This window comes from Acomys minous (assembly GCF_964271855.1).
Source record: "Acomys minous genome assembly, chromosome: 5".
Lineage (NCBI taxonomy): Eukaryota > Metazoa > Chordata > Mammalia > Rodentia > Muridae > Acomys > Acomys minous.
In genome coordinates, this window is record NC_140494.1 from 97,837,244 (window position 1) to 97,856,783 (window position 19,540).

Below are 19,540 nucleotides of genomic sequence, written 5' to 3' on the forward strand. Positions count from 1 at the left end.
ATTCCAGGAGACTACTCAGCATGCTGGGCAAGTACAGTGGCCTCTCCAACACTCTCCTTCCGTGGAACTCCCTGGCTGGAAGAGGATTTCAGATGCCCTTCAACCTGGCAGTTGCCTTGGAAATATAATATGTAGATTCACAGGCTCCCTTTGAATCTACACATCACAGTTCCATAGTGCAGCCCAGGAGCTTGCTTGCATTTTAGAGGATGCAGTGCTTATCTGAGTGGCAAACTATTAGGAGGCATGATCTACTGTGTCCAATCAGAGGGCAGAAGCTCTGTTAAGTCTTCTAGCAGGACCAGCTCTTTCTCTGTATTGATGTGCTTACACATGCCAATGACCGTCACACATCTGCCTCCTTTGCTAGCCACGGCAGCACGCAGCTGCCAGCTCTTCCCGCAGACGCAGAATAGCTCCCAGTGGCATCCTCGCTGCCATCCCCTCTTCTGTAAGATAGCAAGCGGGCAGGTGCTGGTGCCACCAGAGGTAGAGGTGGAGAAAACTCTGGCAGCAAGGCCTACAGCTAGAATCTTGGTTAAAAAAAATACTAGGCTCTCAACTACGAAATAGTATACATAGGGCCTGTTCCATAGTGGACGCTCAAAGCTTCCTGTGGAATTGATTAATGAGAGGAACACTTTTAGGACATTTGGGATGGGGTCAGGGCGGGAAGACTTCTGAGTCAGAATGTAGGGTAGAGGGCGTTTACCAGATTGTCCAGTTCGGGGTCGTCGCTGAAGAAGGGTTTGTGTTCCTGCTCCTGCTGGTGGACAAAGTTCTCGATGTCCACGTCAAAGCTGGCGGAGGTGATGCACTCAGAGCCCTGGGTGGCCTGTTCACATTTCTCAAACAGCAGCGTCAGGAGCGGGAAAAGAGGGTGCCTGCGGGAGGGACATCAAGAGCTCACACATGCGCACACAGAGACCAGGCTGCTGCTGGGGCTAAGAAGCTGCCAGGCTCCCTTTCCAGCAGTCCCAGCACTTCTTCCCCCAGAGTTCAATTCCTTGACATTGTCCCCAGTCCCCAGGGTCTGCCAAGGTGGCAGCATTTTGTTCCTTGGCATGGAGGACCCACTCATGGGACCTCAGAGGGCTCCCTTTGGCCAGATACACTGCTTGGAGAGGTTATAACTCTTCAAAGAGGTTGATGTTCATTTTAGACTCAACATGAATCCAGGAAGGAAATGTGGGAGCTATCCAGGTGACGTGCAAGCTAAGATCCATAGTGCCATCTAGGTACTTTATCTTGCATATGCCCATTATAGAAACTACAAACACACACCACAACACATACACACACACACACACACACACACACACACACACACACACACACACACATTTTGAAGCCAGCTGAAGGCAACAGATGTGTATAAACACTTGTGTGTTTGCAATTAAACACAGGGTGAACCATATGAACCCCAAACTCACCCACATATGCCTAGGTCTGTTGGCAGAATTGATTTTTGTCTATTATTCCAGTTGCATTTCTAACATCTCTCTACGCTTCCATCACAGAATCCTTAGCACAGTTGCAATTAAATGGCTGTTTGCATCATTATATGTTTTTTCTCCAGGACAGCCTCTGGGTAAATAATTGCTATATCCAAAAATCTTGCCATGTATAGCCATAGAAGGCACTGAAAAAATAGTTGGTGATCCAATCAATGAATAAATTGTGTGTGTGTGGTATGGGATGTGTGTGTGTGTGTGTGTGTGTGTGTTTCTAAGATATGACTATATGAGCATAAATACTTAACCAAATGGGTGTGTGGGCCAGCATCACTTGGAAACTTCCCTGACCACCCACTGTTTCCACACCTCTCTCCCAAACCTCCGAGTTTTTGTTTTATTATCTGGCTACCCACCTGGACTTTAATCAGCAATTAAACCTATCTATCCACTATTGAGTATCGAGTGAATCTTCACAAACATTTGTTGAACATGGATGCTGTATGTTTGCGTGCTTATTTGCACACATGAGCACACATCACACTTATTTTTTGCAGCACACACTCCCATGTATGCCTGGGCTGTTGACTCTGGAATGGAGAGAGCCCCAATCCCTTCCCTTGTTCTTCCAAGAAAGTATCCGCACACCCTGGTCTGGGTCCTCAGCATCTTTCTTTTCTTTTCTATGCAGCACTGTTTCATGGGAGAGGAAGAGGAGCAGGTGCTGGATCTGGCTGTTGCTCTTCTGCCACAGGGATGCTTTGGCTAGCATTGTCCAACAGAACTTTCTGCAAGTGATGCAAATGTTCTGCAGTTTGCACCACCCAACACAGAGCCACTAGCCACTTGAGGCCAATGAATACTTGAAAGATGGCCAGTGCAACTAAGAGAGTGAATCTTTAATTTTATTGAATTTTAATTAACTCAAATTTAAATGGTCATGTGTGGCTAATGGCCACCATATTGAACTACAGTAAGTCCCAAAAAGGAGAATAGTCATTGCTCTCTCCCCAAGTGGGTGCACTGAGAGCATCAAGCCAGGACAGTATGTTCAGCATCAGTCAGTGCACTCTGGGAAGCCCTGATGTCTACCCTACCCTAGAATCCTAACAGTTCTGGGCAGAAGCAGACTGGGAGAGCTTAGCCTCATGAACGCACACTCACCCTGCCTAGGTCTTTCCACTTAAGTGCAGGACTGGCGGCTGATCCTTGTTTAGTGAGCTGATGCCTAAACTACTGGGCCCCAAGGCTGTGTACTGGGCTTAGTGCAGGCAAGGAAGAAGGCCAATATTTAAGGCTTCCTCTTGTGCATCCCAGAATTGCCAGCAGCTCTGTTGTACCCAGTAAAGAGCTGATCAGGGAAACACAATGGGTGAATTTAGCTGCCCAGCTGAAGACAAAGAGAACATCAGGTGAAGGGGTTAAATCGCAGTATAAATCTTCATTCGCAGCCCCCAATACTGCAGCGTATTATAGTCTAATCTAACCTGATCCCAGTTTAATGCAAGATTCTCCTGGCCCTGAGTGGAATACCAAAGAAAGCCTCAGTGGCTGTAATTTAAGCAGAGCCCTGCAGTGGTTTAGCTGAGGGCCATGAAAGGCAAATTCCAGACGGTGTTATGAATTATTGCGCCTTATGAACCTTCCTACTCTCAACAGATGCCTGCTGCCATTTAAACAGCCACTAGATCAATTAGGAATGAAAGGCACAAATCGACTCTGTACAAGGGCACTAAATTACCAGGAACTAATAATCCGAAGCATCGTGCCAGGTGGTGGGGGTGCAGCCCGTGCCCCAACCCACAGCAGCCGTGCGGTCACTGCACATTCCTTCCTCACTGGCTGGAGGGAGGGTGGGCAGCTGCCAACCAGATAGAGGTGTGTGTGTGTGTGTGTGTGTGTGTGTGTGTCTGGAGTTGAGTGCAAGCTCTCCATAGAGCAAGTGTTTGTCCTATGCCAGCGTGTTTATTTCACTATGTGTGCAACGAGATGTACCTAGGGCTGTGGACATGCAACTGGGGGATGCGTTTTGTATGCCACGAGTCTAGTATGTGGTTTATCTGTATGTAATGTGTATGCAGAGTTGTGTTTTCTGTGTCCACAGCATGAGTGACATGTGGGATGGGTGGGTGGGGCTTGCTGAGAGTCAGGGCTCCAGCTCCAGGCATACTGAGGGGAAGAGGTTTCCTCTACTCCCACTCTTGCCTCTGCTGGGAGGAGCAAGCAGCTTTTCTTTAGAATGGTCAGGGAGGGCCTCTCTGAGGAGGTGACATTTAAGTTAAGCCTGGAATGATGGAGGGGCAGCCATGCAGAAAAGCTGAGGAGAGGTGTTACCAGCAAGGGGGCGGGGTGATGGGGTGGTGGCGTGGTGGAAGGAAAGCAAGGCACTCTGAGGTGGCTGACACAGCTAAGCGTGATAGTGTGAGAGGCAGGCAGGGGAGGAGTGGAGGGGAGTCAGGTTATGAGGTACTTAGTGGGCCCAAGACAGAGACCCAGAGGCAGGTCTGCAGGGGTGAGGGTGGGGCAGGAGGTGTTGTCAAACACGCTGGGGAAGCACAAACCCATCCCCTGCAGAGCCACTGAGTGGCTCTGTAACACAAACCTTCCACTTGCTGGTGTCAGGTCTCCTTAGAATGGACGTCGGGATGGGGGTGGGGGGTGGGGAAAGGCATGTCTGGGTCTCTTTTGTTTCCTTTGGGAGTATATTCTTTCCATCTTTCATTACATTTGTTAGTTTACTTATTTATTTGGTCATTTGTTTATTTAGTGGGTGTGTGCGCACGCCAGACGGCATAGATGGAGGTCAAAGGACAACATGCAGAGCGTTCCCCATCTACTATGTGGAAGCCTGGGGACTGAACTCAGGTGGCCAGGCTTGGCAGTAAATGCCTTAACTCACTGAGCCATCTTGTTGGCCTACATTTTGGTACTTCCTATGCATTTTTGTGTTGCCTTATGCTCAGGATAGACTCCATGGGATCATCCTGGCTCCTGCTCCCTACCTGGGCTGAGCGCTGGGCAGTCAAGCAGCATTGTCAGCACCCCAAACCTTCCTTCTCTATCCCAGCTTCCCCTGGCTCCTGTGAATGCTTCATCCTGTGGACACAGGAGCCTATCCTTGGGAACCACGCCAGGCCAGTGGGGGTGATGCGCGGATCCCACACACTCTCCTTCTAGATCACTCAGGGCGCTAACTTAGTTCCCTACTTGCGTGGAGACAGCTAAGACTACATTACCTCCAAGACAGGTGCAAGTAACCAGTGACCCTGATGGGCTTCGGGGCTGCAGCCACAGCCTTGGGCTTCCCTAAGCCTGTCCCCGGAGCAGTTACAGATGAGCTCCTGTCCCGTCTGCAGTTGCCTGCCTAAAAATCTGACCTTGTATTTCTTCCTGATCCTTGTGTAAGTGGAGGAGAGGTCACGGCCCCCACTGGGCTCGGTTGAGGGGGTACTCTGCAGCAGCTTCTGCTCACGATCAGTGTAAATATGGAAGGGTCCATGGGACCTAACAGCTAAGCAGCCTGGGATGAAAATGGCTCTGGGATGGAGTAGGGGAAAGAATTTCTCATAAACAGAAACTTGCTTCCAGCACATCAGTTTTTCCAGCTAGAATATTTGTTTGTTTGTTTTTTTTTTTTTTTTTAGTGCTGGTGACCAAACTCGGGGGCTCATGCATAGCAGACCAGTGCTTTATTAATGAACTACATGCCCAGCTCAAAAACATGGGCTTTAAGGAGCCCTCCTCCCAGCTGCCCAGGCCCATTTGGCTGTGGATCAACAGCCTTCGGAAGCTTGAAGCAGCAGTGTGGGAACTTACTCCCCAGGGTCCAGAAGACGAACAAGGTGTGAGAGATGGTCATTAGATTTTATTTCCAAAGAGCAGAGGACATTTGACCTCCACAGGAGCTCACCTTCTCCCTCCCCATCCCTTCCCAACTCTGTTCCCCACAGGCCACCTCCCTCCTGACCGCCCCCGCCACCCCAATCTCTCTTAAGCCGTTCAAAATTTGGAGGAAATAAATCTCGCTGCACTAATTCAGTGAGAGTTTGAGCCTCGTCGGTGCAGAACAAATAAAAGGAGTGAACTGGCATGACATTTTACTGCAGAAGAGAGGTCGTTTCCAGCCACTAATAAAAAGGATTTGACACAGACTAATAAAGAGAAATGAATTTCTCTAATGGCCTAATTTAGCACATTCAGCACTGTGCCTCTCTCCGCCTGGGTGCTGGGAGCTCGGACAGAGGCAGGCAGGAGGGTGGGAGAGACAAGGCTGGTCTCAGGCAGGCAGAGGGGAAGAAGGGATGATCTCAAATAACATTTTATTATTTCTTTTCTCTTTTCTGAGCCGCCCCCCCCAAGCCCCATCCCCCCACCCTCATCACCTCTCCCCAGGAGCATCTGTGCTAAAATCAAGCTCAAGGTATGCAGTTCCTGTTAACGATCCGAAGAAATAAAGAAGCGCTGCTCTCCATAGAATTGCAGCCTTGTGCTAGCTTAAGAAGGTGATTAAACCGGATGTGTTGATTTCTACAGGGGTTTAAGTCATCGTTTGGTTTAATTACTTCTGACACTTCTGCCTTCGTGTTTTCTACATCACCCAAATAGCCTGGTCAAGAGGGCCCCGTGTGGGATGGCGGGGCCCAGGGATGGCGGAAAGATCAGACACGGACACCCGCCACTTCGTTCAGCAACCGTGAAAGGCTCCAAGCCCTGGGATCCACATAGCTCCCCCTGCCAAGACCAAGAGCGTTTTGCAGGGTCAGAAGTTGCTTCCCTCACTCCAGCGAGACTTCTGAGAGCCAGCATGAAAGTCCACAAAGCCCTTCCCTTTCCACCACTTCAAGACAGGTTCTTAGGAAAGATTGGGCTGATATGAGTTTCTTTAAAGTTTGCAAAGACCTGGAACAGAGACCACAACTTTCCTGGCAGTCTTTCACACTCTGGTCAGACTTGAAGCTCCCCTCTGTGGCTGCAGCGCATGCCTCTTTATGAAAAGGACTCAAGGAAAGACGATTAGGTCCTTCCTGCTTCCTTTTCTTCCTCCTTTGACAACTTGGCTGTGCTGTTTCTTTTGTTTTTAATTTAAAACTTTCCCCTCTACTTAGTGGAAGAGTAGAAACAGAATGAGAAAGAATGCAAACGTCTTCGGAGAGGCTGGGATACAAAAATGAAGAACAACCGTGTCAGGCCACTACAGATTGGGAGGAGCTTAGGGATGGTCCCAGGCCTGCAGACAGCAGTGCCAGTGTTCTTTCTGGGTGATAAATTCTGTGATTCGCCATCAAGCTCTGTCCCTTCTGAGTGTCTCAGTCATCTCTTTCCCTGTGACCTTGGCCAGGCCACAGGCCTCAATTAAGGGTCCAGCCAAAAATGTGGCCACTTGACTGGGCTGTCCACCTCCTCCAGACCACAACCCCACCCTTTGCCCATGGCCACCAACAGAACCTCCAGACTCAGCCTGCTGAGGTGTGGGCAGAGAGAGCCCAGGTTCAGTACCCACTGCTCCCAGAACACTGGGTTCCTTCCAAAGGGGTCAGAGTAATGGGAGCCCCTCCAAGATGAGGCAGGATGATGACCAGAGGGTGGGATGGATGCTACATGATAGAGATTTCTGGATAGAAGCAATGTATCAAGATCAAAGTTACAGACAGCGTCTGACTGGCAGAGCCCAGCTCCACACTCCGTCTCTTCTGTAAAGACACTTGATGGGTCTCTCTAACAACTGGGTCGTCTAGGCCCCTTTGGGGTCATCACACCAAATCCTTGGGTTTCTCTCATGGCTTCACCCAATTCAGAGTAGGAAGCAGGAGGATTTGGAACAAATACAGGCTTTAGAGACAGACATTGGCATGATGTTTCGGCAGGTCACAAAAGGTCTCTGAGCCTCAGTTTCTACTTTTATATAACAGCGATAATCCCTCCACGCATAATTAAATGAAGAAACACAGATAGTCTTTGGCACCGAGTAAGCTACCAATTAATACTCGTTTATCCCGTGGACTCCTTTATGCAAAGCAACAATGATAGCATTCACCTCAGTACATTTATTTTCCCTTGTTGGCTGACTCCTTTGGCTGGAAAATGAGCCCATGTGCTAATTTCAATAGAGAAAGAGAAGGGAGAGAGATGCCTTGTCATTTTCAGAATGCAAATTCAACTTCCTTCTTTTCTTCCTTCCTTCCTCCCTCTTTTGAATGTACATATGGAGGGCAGAGAGCGACTTCCTCTGTCAATCTCCACTTTAGTCTTTGATATACAGTCTTCTGCTGAGCTTAATGCTCATTGCTTCACCTAGGATGGCTGGCCGGCAGGTCCCAGAGACCTTCCTGTCCCTGTACCCTAACCTAGTGCTGGTGTTACACTCACGCACAGGGACACCGACTTTCACACGGATATTGAGTGGTTCTCAGGTTTAAGCAGCGAGCTGAGCCATTTTGCCAGCCCTATAGCAGGCTGTCCATGTCTAGGACCGCCTTTCCAGTTTTCTGATGGATCCTTATAAGCAAGTCATGTGTCAGGTACACAGTGTTTCCTGCTGTCCCTCCGTTGGCAGTCACAAGCGCCTCTTGGCCGTGCTGTCTCCTGCTTTCTACGTTGCTTTTGACTTACTGAGGCAGGGTTTCGCTCTGAGTCCCAGGCTGACTTTAAATTTACGGTGGAGCCCAGGCTGGCCACCAAACTCCAGCAATATTCTTGTCTTGGTCTCCTGAATGCTGGGCTTAAAGTCATGAGCCACCAGGCCCAGCCAAATGGCCTTTATTTTCTTTTAGTTAAAAAAAAAAAAAGTGTTACAAGTAAGAATTTCTTATTTTCGTATGACACCGATTTCATTCTCCTACCACAGCTGTTGCATTCCGAAATGTCTTCCTTACTCCATGCTGAACAACTGCTGTCTGTGGCCTGATATCTTTCTAAGTTCCCAATGAGCGTAGAAACAGAGAGCAGTACTAGCAAGGGGTCAATAAAGCTCCGACCACTGATGAATGGGAGGACTCCGATGAGCCAAACGGTTAGACTACGGAGATGAGGTTTCTGAGACAGGAGCCCGAAGTTCTTTCTGGCTTAGAATCTGTCGTTACCGGGCAAGCTCGGATCAGATCTAGCGGTCTGACAGCTTGTGGACACAGTTGCTGCAAAGGGACTGGCTTCCGCTGGAGTATGTGGGTGGGGAGGGGTGGAAGGTCTTGGGGCGGGGTGTGAAAAAAAGGTGCACCCGCGCTCAGCTTCTACTTCCCCCCCCCCACTTCAAAAGCACCAGATGGAGAGAACAGAGCAGGGGTGGGGAGAACAAGCCAGAAGCCCCTGGTTGGAAGTATTTTTACTTCAGGTGTGACGCTGAAAGCATGCGCGATTATTTTTAGTCCTGCCCAGTGGGCGGCATGCTCGCCTGGGTTGCCTTGGAGAGGACTTTTTCTTGTTGCTAAATTGGAGCTGCATCTGTTAGGGTTCCTGGGCTGCAACCCAGCTCTCTTCCCCCAGGTGGGTGGATGGTGAGTGTGGGACCCAGGCAGGTCATAGTCTTCTCTGTATCCCTCTGTCTGTGTGCACATTTGTGTACATGTGTGCATGTGCGGGTGCGCACGCGCGAGCGCGAGCACATGCACACAGAGCCCAGGAGAGATAGAAATAGACGAGAGACAGAGACAGAGAAAGACAGAGACAGACAGACAGAAAGAGACAGAGAAAGACAGAGACCAGAGAGACAGAGAACCTCGCACATCTAAAACAAAATCAATATGAAACCTCAACAATATTGATGTTAAGTCTAGTCTAGAAGAGCAAAAAACAAAAACAAAAACAAAAAAACTAAAAAAAAAATTCTAACATGGGACTCCTTCTCATTGTAAAAAGGACAGGTAACAAGCACTGGAAAAAACTGGCTTTCCCTGAAATTAGGCAGCTAGTGAGAAGCAGTCAGAGTTTCTATCCTGCTCACTAAAAATCAAGCCAGTTCACAAACAGGCCACACTGCAGGAGAGGACTGGGTTAGGGAGGTGAAGGGAGCTCCATCCACTTCACCTTGGTCACTGTGTGACCTTTCATCCACACACTTTTGGTGGCACTCGTGGAGTTATAAAGAGCTCTTATGAAACACTGTAATCCACCCTTCCGCCCTTAACACACCCATTCTACTGAGCAGCAAACTGACATGCCGTGTGGTTGAATGATTTCATCAAACTAGTAAATGATTTGAAACTTGGACATGGATGTCCAAAACCAAAATATTAAACTCTTCCCTCTCTCCCATGTGGTAATTTTGATTTTCTTTTTAAATATTTATTTATCTGGGTGGTTGGGTGCACACTAGGAAATCAAAGGACCGCTTGTAGGAGTTGGTTCTCTCTGTCCACCATGTTGGTTCTGGGGACCAAACTCAAGTCACTGGGCTTGGCAGCAAGTGCCTTTACCTGCTGAGTTATCTCACTGGTCCCTACATGCTAATTTTGAATTATTTCATTTCCCTTTCTTCCACCATCTGTCCTTGAATCTTGTGTATCTTGGGGTCAAAAGTCAAGCTGCCCTGTGTATCCTTAAGCATCAAGACTTTTGCTGGGGCTGGAGAGATGGCTCAGAGGTTAAGAGCACTGGCTGTTCTTCCAGAGGTCCTGAGTTCAACTCCCAGGACCCATATAGTGTCTCACAACCATCTATAATGGGGTCTGGTGTCCTCTAATGGCGTGCAGGCATGCACGCAGGCAGAATACTGTATGTACAATAAATAACTTGTTTTTTTTTTTTAAAAAAAAAAAAAGACTTTTGCCAAAACAAGATCAGACAGGTTTCCAGAAGAACATCTTCTGCTATGCAGTAGCGTTTCTGTGTGGGGACAAGGCTACTGCATGTACGGAGCTCCGTTTTCTCATTGTATGTCTACTCTATGGGGTGGAAAAACCTTTCAAAAGAGGGTCAGTGATTCTGCCCAATGATAGAGTCAGAAGCCCAAAGCCTATGTTCTTTCCTCGTGACCATGAGATGGACCAGTGTCTAACAAATGCCAAACATCACGGCTTAAATGAGTGGGCTGGGTTAGCTGAACCCTGGTGAGGAGCCATTGGAAAGGCCCCAGTATGGTCCTCTCTCACTCCACCCACCTCATTTGCACTACCGGGGAGGCCCAGTACTGGCCACTTTCCCTTTGGTAAAGAGGGACAGTAGAGTAAGCGTCACAGTTGTAGCCTCTTGTCATTGAGGTCTCTGGGTACCAAACAGTGCATGACCTTGTCAGGATAAGTTTTTGGGGCTTCCGGATTCCTGGATCTCTTATCAGTATGCTATGTAGGTAAGTGTAGGCACGGTCTGTAGACAATTCAGCTCTACCTAGACTGGGATTGATGGTGGAGACACAGCCCTTACCACCTCTGGGCGTACTCCAGAATGAGGAAGGCCCACTGGCCTTCCAAACGCCGGTGCAGAAGCTGAGCTTTGGCCAAGAGCCTTCAGATGCCAGTGGGAAGGGGTTAGAACAGGCTCCCTTTGGAACTCGAGAAACTAGAGCGTGGTATCACTTCCCAGATAATGGCTCCAGTAGACTGGAACACCCCCTTCCTTCCCCTACCCCCCAGCCTCCTGCCCCCCCACCCCCCCCCACCCACCCCACCCCCGAGGTCAGCCACTAGCTGTTATTTTCTATGCCAGCAAATCCAGCTGCTTCAGAGAGCCAGGGATGGCCACTCAAGTTTCTATTCCACAACGCTTAGCCAAGGACACAGCCTGAAACATCTGTCCCTTGTACCTAGTACTTCAGAGGCCTTGGCCTACAGCTCTGGTCCCACTTTCTTCCTTGGAATAGCTCCATTTCTCTCATGCAATTCTCAGGCCGCCTTACCCAACACATTCTATAAATGACCAAGCACAGTGCCAGTGAAGACAGAGGGTTAAGCCCTAGGGTCACTTAGTTGTAGCCAGGACACTTTTTGGTCACAGGGTGGACAAATTCCCTCGGTGATGCATGTTAGGAAGTGGCAGTTCCCAGGGTCCTAGCCAGGAAGCTGCCCAAGAGGACAGGTCACAACAGGACCCCTGCCGCTTGTCTAGCCTGATCCTAGGGACACTGACTTCCTAGCATCTCTCACCCCAGCCCCAAGAAGGGCAACTTCAATGCCGTTCTCTCAGGGTTTGCCTCCCTTGGGAAAGTATGATTCTCCCACACAGGGCAGATGCCTTAAGTCAGATAGTTGGATACTTTTTGGAGCCCTCACTCTGTGCCAAGTTTATATGTCAGCTACTTTCTATGTCCTTTCCCCCACTCCCCCCCCTCACCGCCCCCCTACATTTCTTCTTTGTAATGCCTTCAGGACTTAATATAATGCTTTACATACATACAGTACACTAAATAAACGCTTAGTAGCATAGCAGTGTGAGATCCGCTTGATTAGGAGGCCCCCTCGCCCCTCATCAGAGCCCCTCCCTTTATTTCCTAGCCCTGCTCACCCTGCTTGCTTCAATTTTCCCAAAACGTTCAACAGCAGATGACACCTACAATGAACACTTACCACGGGGTCAGGTGTGCATATGTGGTGTGCGCATGCGTAAGTACGTGGATGAATACTTGCCTATGCATAAGGCAGCGAGTGGTCTATGTCAGATAACTTCCAATTTTAGTCCCCATTTTATTTTGGGGGGGGGGCAGAGTTTTTCACTGACCCTGCTGAGCCTAAACCAATGAGCACAGCCTTGCCCTGTTTTTTGTTTGTTTGTTTGGTTTGGTTTGGTTTGGTTTTTTTCTGTTTTCTTTTCTTCTCCTTCTTCTTTTTAGATCTCAACTCAGATCTTCACGCTTGCACGGCAAGCACTTCACTCTTGAGCCTCTTCCCAGCCCTGCCCCACCCAGGTTCTTTACTAAGCCTTTGCCTGTGCAATCTAATTCTCATGGCAACCCCGATGAAGAGATAGTGTTACTTTCACGCCCATTTACAGATGAGGGAGCTGGGACATAGACAAACTTAGTGCCCAGTTGTGGAACCATCATGTGAGCCAGGCAGCTGCCAAGGCTGTGCTGCTCCTAACCCCGAGGCCCACATCACTGTATGCTTCAGACTGAGCAGGCCAAAGCCACACTATTGTTTTAAAATGACATGCATTATCAGTAGGCCCGGCTAGCAATCAATTAAGACACAGACACTTGTTATATTTTAAAATAGCCTTAGTTAACCTGGGGCAGGGCAGATATCAATCCTCTAAACTACATCCCATAGTGTGGCAGGCATGAGATCCCTGCCTCAGTCCCATGCCATCTGTTTCTAGTAACTTCTATGGAGCTACCTCCCATCTATAATCCCATATACTTGCTCATGTTCTTCATCTGGGCCAGATTCTCCATCCACGCCAGAAGCCATGTGCTTCTCCTCCATCTAACCCATGGCGGCCTTCCTCTCTTCCCTTCAGTTCTCTCTCCTTTCTCCTCGTGGTGGTCCTTTCTTCTTCCTTTTCCCAGGATCCCTCTCTCTCCTAGCCCCACCTATCTCCTGCCCTGCCCAGGTGGGATGGCCTTTTATTAAGCAAAAGGTGGGTCACACAGCAAGCAGTAATTAGTATCAAAATTCATCAGACCATCCCCCGACACCATACAAGCCGGGCCTGTGCTTAAGACCCTCCAGCGCACTTAGCATACACTGGCCTCTCTCTGCACTGGGCATTTCCTAAGGTTTGTAACTTTATCCTGGATATTAGTATTTTCTTTTCTACAGTTGAGAAAATGGAGGCTCTGAGGGATTAACTCACCCAAGGTGACAAAGTTAGTTTTCACCACGCCTATTTCTAGAACATTACTCTATTTTCCCCTGCCTAGCACAGGTTGCTAAGATGAATTTGCACCTCCAGCTAAAGGGACTGTCAGGATCAAGCCTCAGGATTCAGTGACCTTTAGGATGGTCTCATGGGAGTGATCGGACTGATGCTCAACGTCCTGTTGCCTCCTGTCCCCGACAGGTGTGGATTTGAGAGGAACCCGGTCTGGATGCAACAGGAATGTGTAAGCTACATAGATAGCACTTTAGGAATTCACCTTGCTCTATTGAGTGACTGCTGGACTTGGCAGGAGATCTCAGGGGGTAAGGCACACCAGGGTGGAGGAGGCTCCCAGCTGAATGGTTCGTGGGACTTGGGGGACTGATTTGAAGTCTCATGCATGCACTATGCAAAAGCTAAGATTCAAAGTCAGGAAGATAGAAAGAAGAGACGAAAGAAAGGCTTCGGGCTGTGGCCATAATGGCGCAAGCCTTTAATCCCAGCACTCTGGAGGCAGAGGCAGGCAGATAGCTGAGTTCGAGGCCAGCCTCGTCTACAAAGTGAGTCTAGGACAGGCAGAGCTGTTACACAGAGAAACCCTGTCTTGAAAAACAAAACAAACAAACAAACAAACAAACAACAACAAAAACAAGCAGGGCTTCTGGAACTGCCATGAAGGAGAGCCATCACTGACAAGGCAGCAAAGGCTCTTGCACAAGGGTAGGTGCTGACAGTGGGCTCGTGCAAGCAGATGGAAACAGTACTGTGCAGAATCCTGAAAGGAGAAAACTCTCTGCCTTGGTGTTCAGGTGGAGCACCACAGTGCTTATACACTTACATAGCACTTTCTCCACCCTCAGCACTTTCTGAGGCATTAAGTCATTAAAGAGAGAACATTTCAAACCAAGATTCCAGTGTTAGACCTGAGGGGACAGAGCCAGCAATGTAGGATCAAGGCTACTCCACAGAGTCTGCTCTGTGGCTTAGCTTCCTCGACGATTTGTACGTAGAGACTGTGTGTCTGTGACCTGGCTCCTTGTGTGGGGATTGTGCTTCTGGCTGGCAAGACTGAGACCCGTGCGTTTCTTTCCAACTCTTCAGTAGCAGTTCTGAGTGGATCACGGGGAAGGGACATTTGCCACATGGAAATGGGCACATGTTACAATTCATGCTCCCCGACCCCCCAACTGCCAGCACATCCACCCAGGGCCACAGTGTATTTATGGGGGGCACTGTCTAACCTAGTTAACTAAGCCCCTCTCAGCACCCTCTTTGCCTAAGCAGCTGAGGCTGATCCGTGTGAAGTGCTGGGGACAGAGCACTGAACCAGCCAGCCAGGAACCCAGCCCTGTCCTCACGGAGTTAGCAGTCGAGCAAATGGAGGCCACAGAAATGTTAATCCAGTTGATTTGATGATCTGAATAATAGTACGAAGGAATACAGGGTAGAGAGGAGGAGTCAGCCTCTCCGCCCGATCCTGCAGCTGACCCCTAGTGCTTTTTAATGTGGAAGCAAAGCCCAACTGCTTTACCCTTTTCTTGCTATTCACGCCTCCAGCCAGCATTTCTTTATCTTAGGTAACTCCAGCGCTGCCAGTGGGTCACATCACTCAGAGAGGTTCTTGGAGGCACAGGAGAGACAGCCACTACCTTAGCTGAGCCTGCTCTGCAAAGTCACCCTCCTCCCCCACTTGCACCTGGCCAGCCTAGCTCCCCGCCACTCTTCTGCTCCCCAGGACATCACGGTTTCCATGGGAACCCACACACTTCAAAGGGGAGCGGAGGAGACTGGAGGGGAGGAGGGGGGAGGGAAAGCTGGATTAACCTCACCCTCTTGGCCCCATCTCTGCGCCGCTGCATCCTAATCCCTTGGTCTCAAACTGCACCTGACACCTGACCACCGTTCAGCGGCATGGCAGGTGGGGTGTTGCAGTCCAAGTTAAATTTGAACTTCTCTGGAAGGAAGCATCAGAGTTGGGGGTGGGGTTGCTGAGACAACTAAGGACCATCCAAACCTAAACCTCCTACTCCGTGGGCCTCCCCTCCTCCGATTGCCTCTCATCATCTGCTCCTGGGCCACAAACACAATTACCCAGGATGTGCATCCAATCATGGGATCTGCTTGGATTAGACTGAAATCATTAATCTGAGCCGGGGCTCCTGGTTGCCTTGCTGATTAGCCCAGATGATGCTCTGGTATGATCCAATTAAAGACAGGCTCTGCTCCTCCCTCTCTCCCAGCCTCCAGATCAGAAGGGAACCAATACATTTCATTAACACATCCTTATACACAAATAAAACCTTGGGGGCACTGGCAGGCTCTCTCCCCTTTGTCACACTGCCCCCCCTGCCTGTCAGCACAGGTCACGGAAGTGGGGGGGGGGGCTTCCCCCATCTTCCTCCGTCGTCTATAGTCCTAGAAGGGGCCACAGGGAAGACTTCCAAAAAAGTAGTTCTGGACACTAATCTGAATGGAAAGGGTCTTGTTACATTTATTGACATAAAATATGGACTCCCTGATGTGCTTTGGAACAACCAAAGTGCCCTGGCCAGGCGAGTCTAATTAAAGTTACCGACCCTACAGGAGGCTGGGCATCCAAGCAATGGCTGCAGGGAGGGCCACTGGTACTACAGGAGAGGTGTTAATGTAGCAGCCAGCTCTGGGACTCTGGGCCTAGAGGCAATAGAACTAGAGAGCTAGGGAGCTGGGCAATGGTATGGGTGTTAGCTCCAAGCTAGCTGTGAGGAGCCAGGCAGCCATGTTTGCCTAAGAATCCCTTTACTGGGTCAGATGGTCACAAGCCCACCTTGGGCAAATGCTAAGAGCTTTTGTTGGCTTAGCCCTAGCAAAGAGAAGGGGTGAGCAGGAAGAAGTGTTCATTGGTGGAAGGTCTGAGTCTACTTTAAGCGACATGGTGGACAGGTCTCAAGGAGCAAGTGGGTCACCTCTCCTGAAGCTTGGCATGGGTGCAGCATGAGCCTGGCATCTTGAGAAAGAGTTTGGAGACCATGGATCTTGCTGTCATGGTCTTGGGAAGCGCAGCTCCGCTTTATGCCAGCCATGGTGACAGGTGCTTGCATTGGCCGCCTCATTGACTCCTATTAAATATGGTGCTCGAGTCTATCATGAACCTCTAAGACTCAGTGAGAGGTAGGACCAACCCCGAGTTTCCAGGAACTTTATTCCTAGCAGATATCATGACTGGGTGCACAATGGTAATTGTGTTTGTGACCTAGGGGCAATAATGAGAGAGGATCAGAAGAAGGAAAACCAGTGGGGTGGGGATGGGGGCTTTGTTTGAACTATGTTCGGTCTTCTAGGCACTTCTCCCCACCCCCAACCCCCACACCCCCATGCCTGGCCCCAGCTTAGGCACCCTGAGACTTTCTCCCAAAGAGCTCCTATTTATTTTATTATTTTATGTGTATGACTGTTTTGCTTGCATGTATGCCTGTTCATCACAAAGCCAGAAGAGGTCATTGGATGCCCTGGAACTGAAGTTACAGACTATTGTGAGCTGCCAAATGGGTGCTGGGAATCAAACCAGCGTTCTCTGGAAGGGCAACTAGTGGTTTTAAGCCCTGAGCCACGTCTCTAGCTGCCAGTGATCCTCTTACTCAGAGGCACTCTCTGTGACTTATGCTCACCCCCATCCCCCACCCCCACCCCCTGCCACAGGTCTGAAAGGATGCCTAGGATCAGCCTCTAAGGTGCATATGAATCACCCAAGACCATCAGTACCTTGCAGAGGTCACTTTCCTTTCTGTTCTCAAGCTGCGCACAGAGGCACACATCTCTGTGAATTACTCGGGCTCATTTACAGGCAGATGCGTGATCACTCTTTACACACACACACACACACACACACACACACACACACACACACCCCTGCTGTGGCCACTGGCTCACCCTGATCCTACAACACAGCAAATTCTGTCTTGCCTGAAAAGGCTAGCCTACCGGTTTCTCCACCTGATGGAGTCTCTTGCTCAGCCGGTAAGACCAGGCACAAACACGGCCTCCCAAAAGAAATCTGTCCAGCTGCTCTGAGTACACAGTGGTGCCTTCTTATTTGCATATCTATTGGTTCCTGAGGTGACAAGTCCTGGTGTTTACCTTTCTACCTCACTCTAACACAGTGCCTGCAATAGTAATGATTCAATAGGAGAGTACAGTGCAAGGGCGGGAGGGCAGGACACTGAGGGAGGCTGGGTTGCTCTCCCTGGGAGTTGTCAACACCAGTTACTGTGAACAGATACATCCCAGAATTCTTTGGGCAGAGCCCTGCATCCACAGGCAGCAGGACCTGGTTTATTCTTTGCATAAGGCAGGGAACAGGTACAGTTTTATTTTTCTGCGGGACCTAGGTGTTGGCATTAGAGGCAATCAGTTTATCTGAGTAACTAAAAATAATGCTGCTGATAATGATAATAACATCACTAATTGCCACCATTACCATAAAGCCATTGTCTTTAGGGGGGGGGATTGTGGGGGAATGAAGAAAATCAGTCTTCCTATTCATTTGTCTTTCTGTTTGCCTGTCTTGGGTGCATTCTTCCCTGTTACTGGCATTAGCTGTGAGGTATGCCTTGCGGGGGTCGGGGGGAGGGTATGTTGTACTTGCTGATGCTTTGGGAACATGTGAACTTGCACAGGTGAGTGTGAGTCACAGTCCAGCCTCAACATCCAGTGCAGACTTGGGCATCTCTGCTTTGTACTATGGGATCCTCATGAACAAATGTCAATAAAAAATCTCCAAGCACACACACAAGAACTAGCATTCATTAAGGCAGATGGGTATTGCCCCGAGCTTTACCCACCTCCTTCTCATTCTGGATGCTGCCCTGGGTACATGGTGCAGGCAGAATGAGATGAACAATAAACTTCGTTCACAACAACCTCTCACTTTGGGGGAAGCACCAGGACCCACACAGTCACACACACACACAACACCTCTCGCTAAGACAGCATGAATCAGAGTGCGACCCACGGAACGGCTGGGCCAAATTTACCTGGAATGCTGACGAAGACCATTTACATCCCTCATCCTGTTGACTCACGACCTGACCCAACCTGTCTGAGCCTGCGGCCTAGGACTATGTGCTTTAGCAAGCTCTCCCTGTTTGCACAGCCACAAAGCTTAGTGACTACCAAGTTGTAGATGGTGCAGCCAGGTGACTAGCAAGCCTGCTGGGGTGAAGGCAACGAGAAACACGGCAAGGAGACAGTTTGGTTGGCTGAACTGAGGGTTTCTGATGTTCGTTAGGGCTCATCTTCCCATGTGAGATAGGAAGGGAGTCTTCATGGCTGATCCTGCCCATACCTTCATGACTGTCACAGATGTTTCCAGCAAGCTAAAGCAAACCCACGGTGGCCAGCTGAGGCCAAGTGATGGAAGCTCGGGTAAGCTGCTGCTGGCCATCACTGCTGATGAGCCTACCCTCTGACCCGCATCCTCACATTTCCGCTAAGGCTTGCTGGAGCATGCCCTACCTGTACACAGCTCGCTTGTCAGCCTCCAGCTGGGCCTGGGGATCAATGGGGGCACTGGGCACAGGTGTGCTGGCGGTAGCTGAAGGTGCTGAGATGTGGACAGCCTGGGCCTTGGACGGTGGCTGGGCAGTTGCTGTCATCTGCAGAGAGAGGAAACAGGAAGGTAGATTAGGTGGAGGGAGAGGTCTTCCTTGGTCTGTGATGTAACCGGAAGGGAGAAAGTGGACAAGATAGCTGTATGTGCATCATAAAGTGTATCTATTTATGCGTTTGTTAGTGGACAGTAGGCAGTCTTTTCATTTTCTTCAAATGAGATATGTTCTAAAAGACAAGCAGGGAATGGATGTCCAACTCACTTAGAACACAGAGAGTTTTATTTTATTTTACTGAGACAGGGTCCCTTATAGCCTAGGCTGGCTTAAATCTTGGTATGTTGCCTGGGCTCACCATGAATGTGTGATCTTCCTGTCTCCACTTCCCAAATACTGGGATCACAGGCATAGCGACTGTGTCTTAGCCTAAGAGATTGTTCTGATGCAAATGTTGTGGTCTATGGCCAGAAGTAGAAAAATAAAAGTAAAAACAAAACCAACCAACCAACCAAACACAAAAAACCCTCACAATACATAAACTACTTAAATTATGTTAATGAGCCTTTTATGCATGCGTGTTTTGATTGCATGTGTGAACATGTTCCATGTACATGTCTGGTGCTCTTGAAGTTGAGAAGATGGCAGTGTGTCTCCTGAAGCTGGAGTAAAAGATGAGTGTGAGCCACTACGTGGGTGCTGGAACTGAACTTAGGTCCTCTGCAAGAGCATCAAGTGCTATTAACCACCGCGCCATCTCTCCAGCTCCTGTTTATG

General features: G+C 49.3%; 1 protein-coding gene across 6 annotated transcripts in view; it reads right to left on the bottom strand.

The window, feature by feature from the left end:
* PKNOX2 (PBX/knotted 1 homeobox 2) overlaps positions 1–19,540 on the bottom strand; it is a 263,949-nt gene that overhangs the window by 45,327 nt on the left and 199,082 nt on the right. For all 6 annotated transcript variants that reach the window (XM_084782949.1, XM_084782951.1, XM_084782952.1 and 3 more), the window contains 2 exons: positions 18,675–18,814; positions 713–884 (listed from right to left, as the gene is read on the bottom strand). In XM_084782949.1, the coding sequence (XP_084639075.1) occupies positions 713–884; positions 18,675–18,814 (312 nt within the window). The remainder of the gene's footprint in view (positions 1–712; positions 885–18,674; positions 18,815–19,540) is intronic.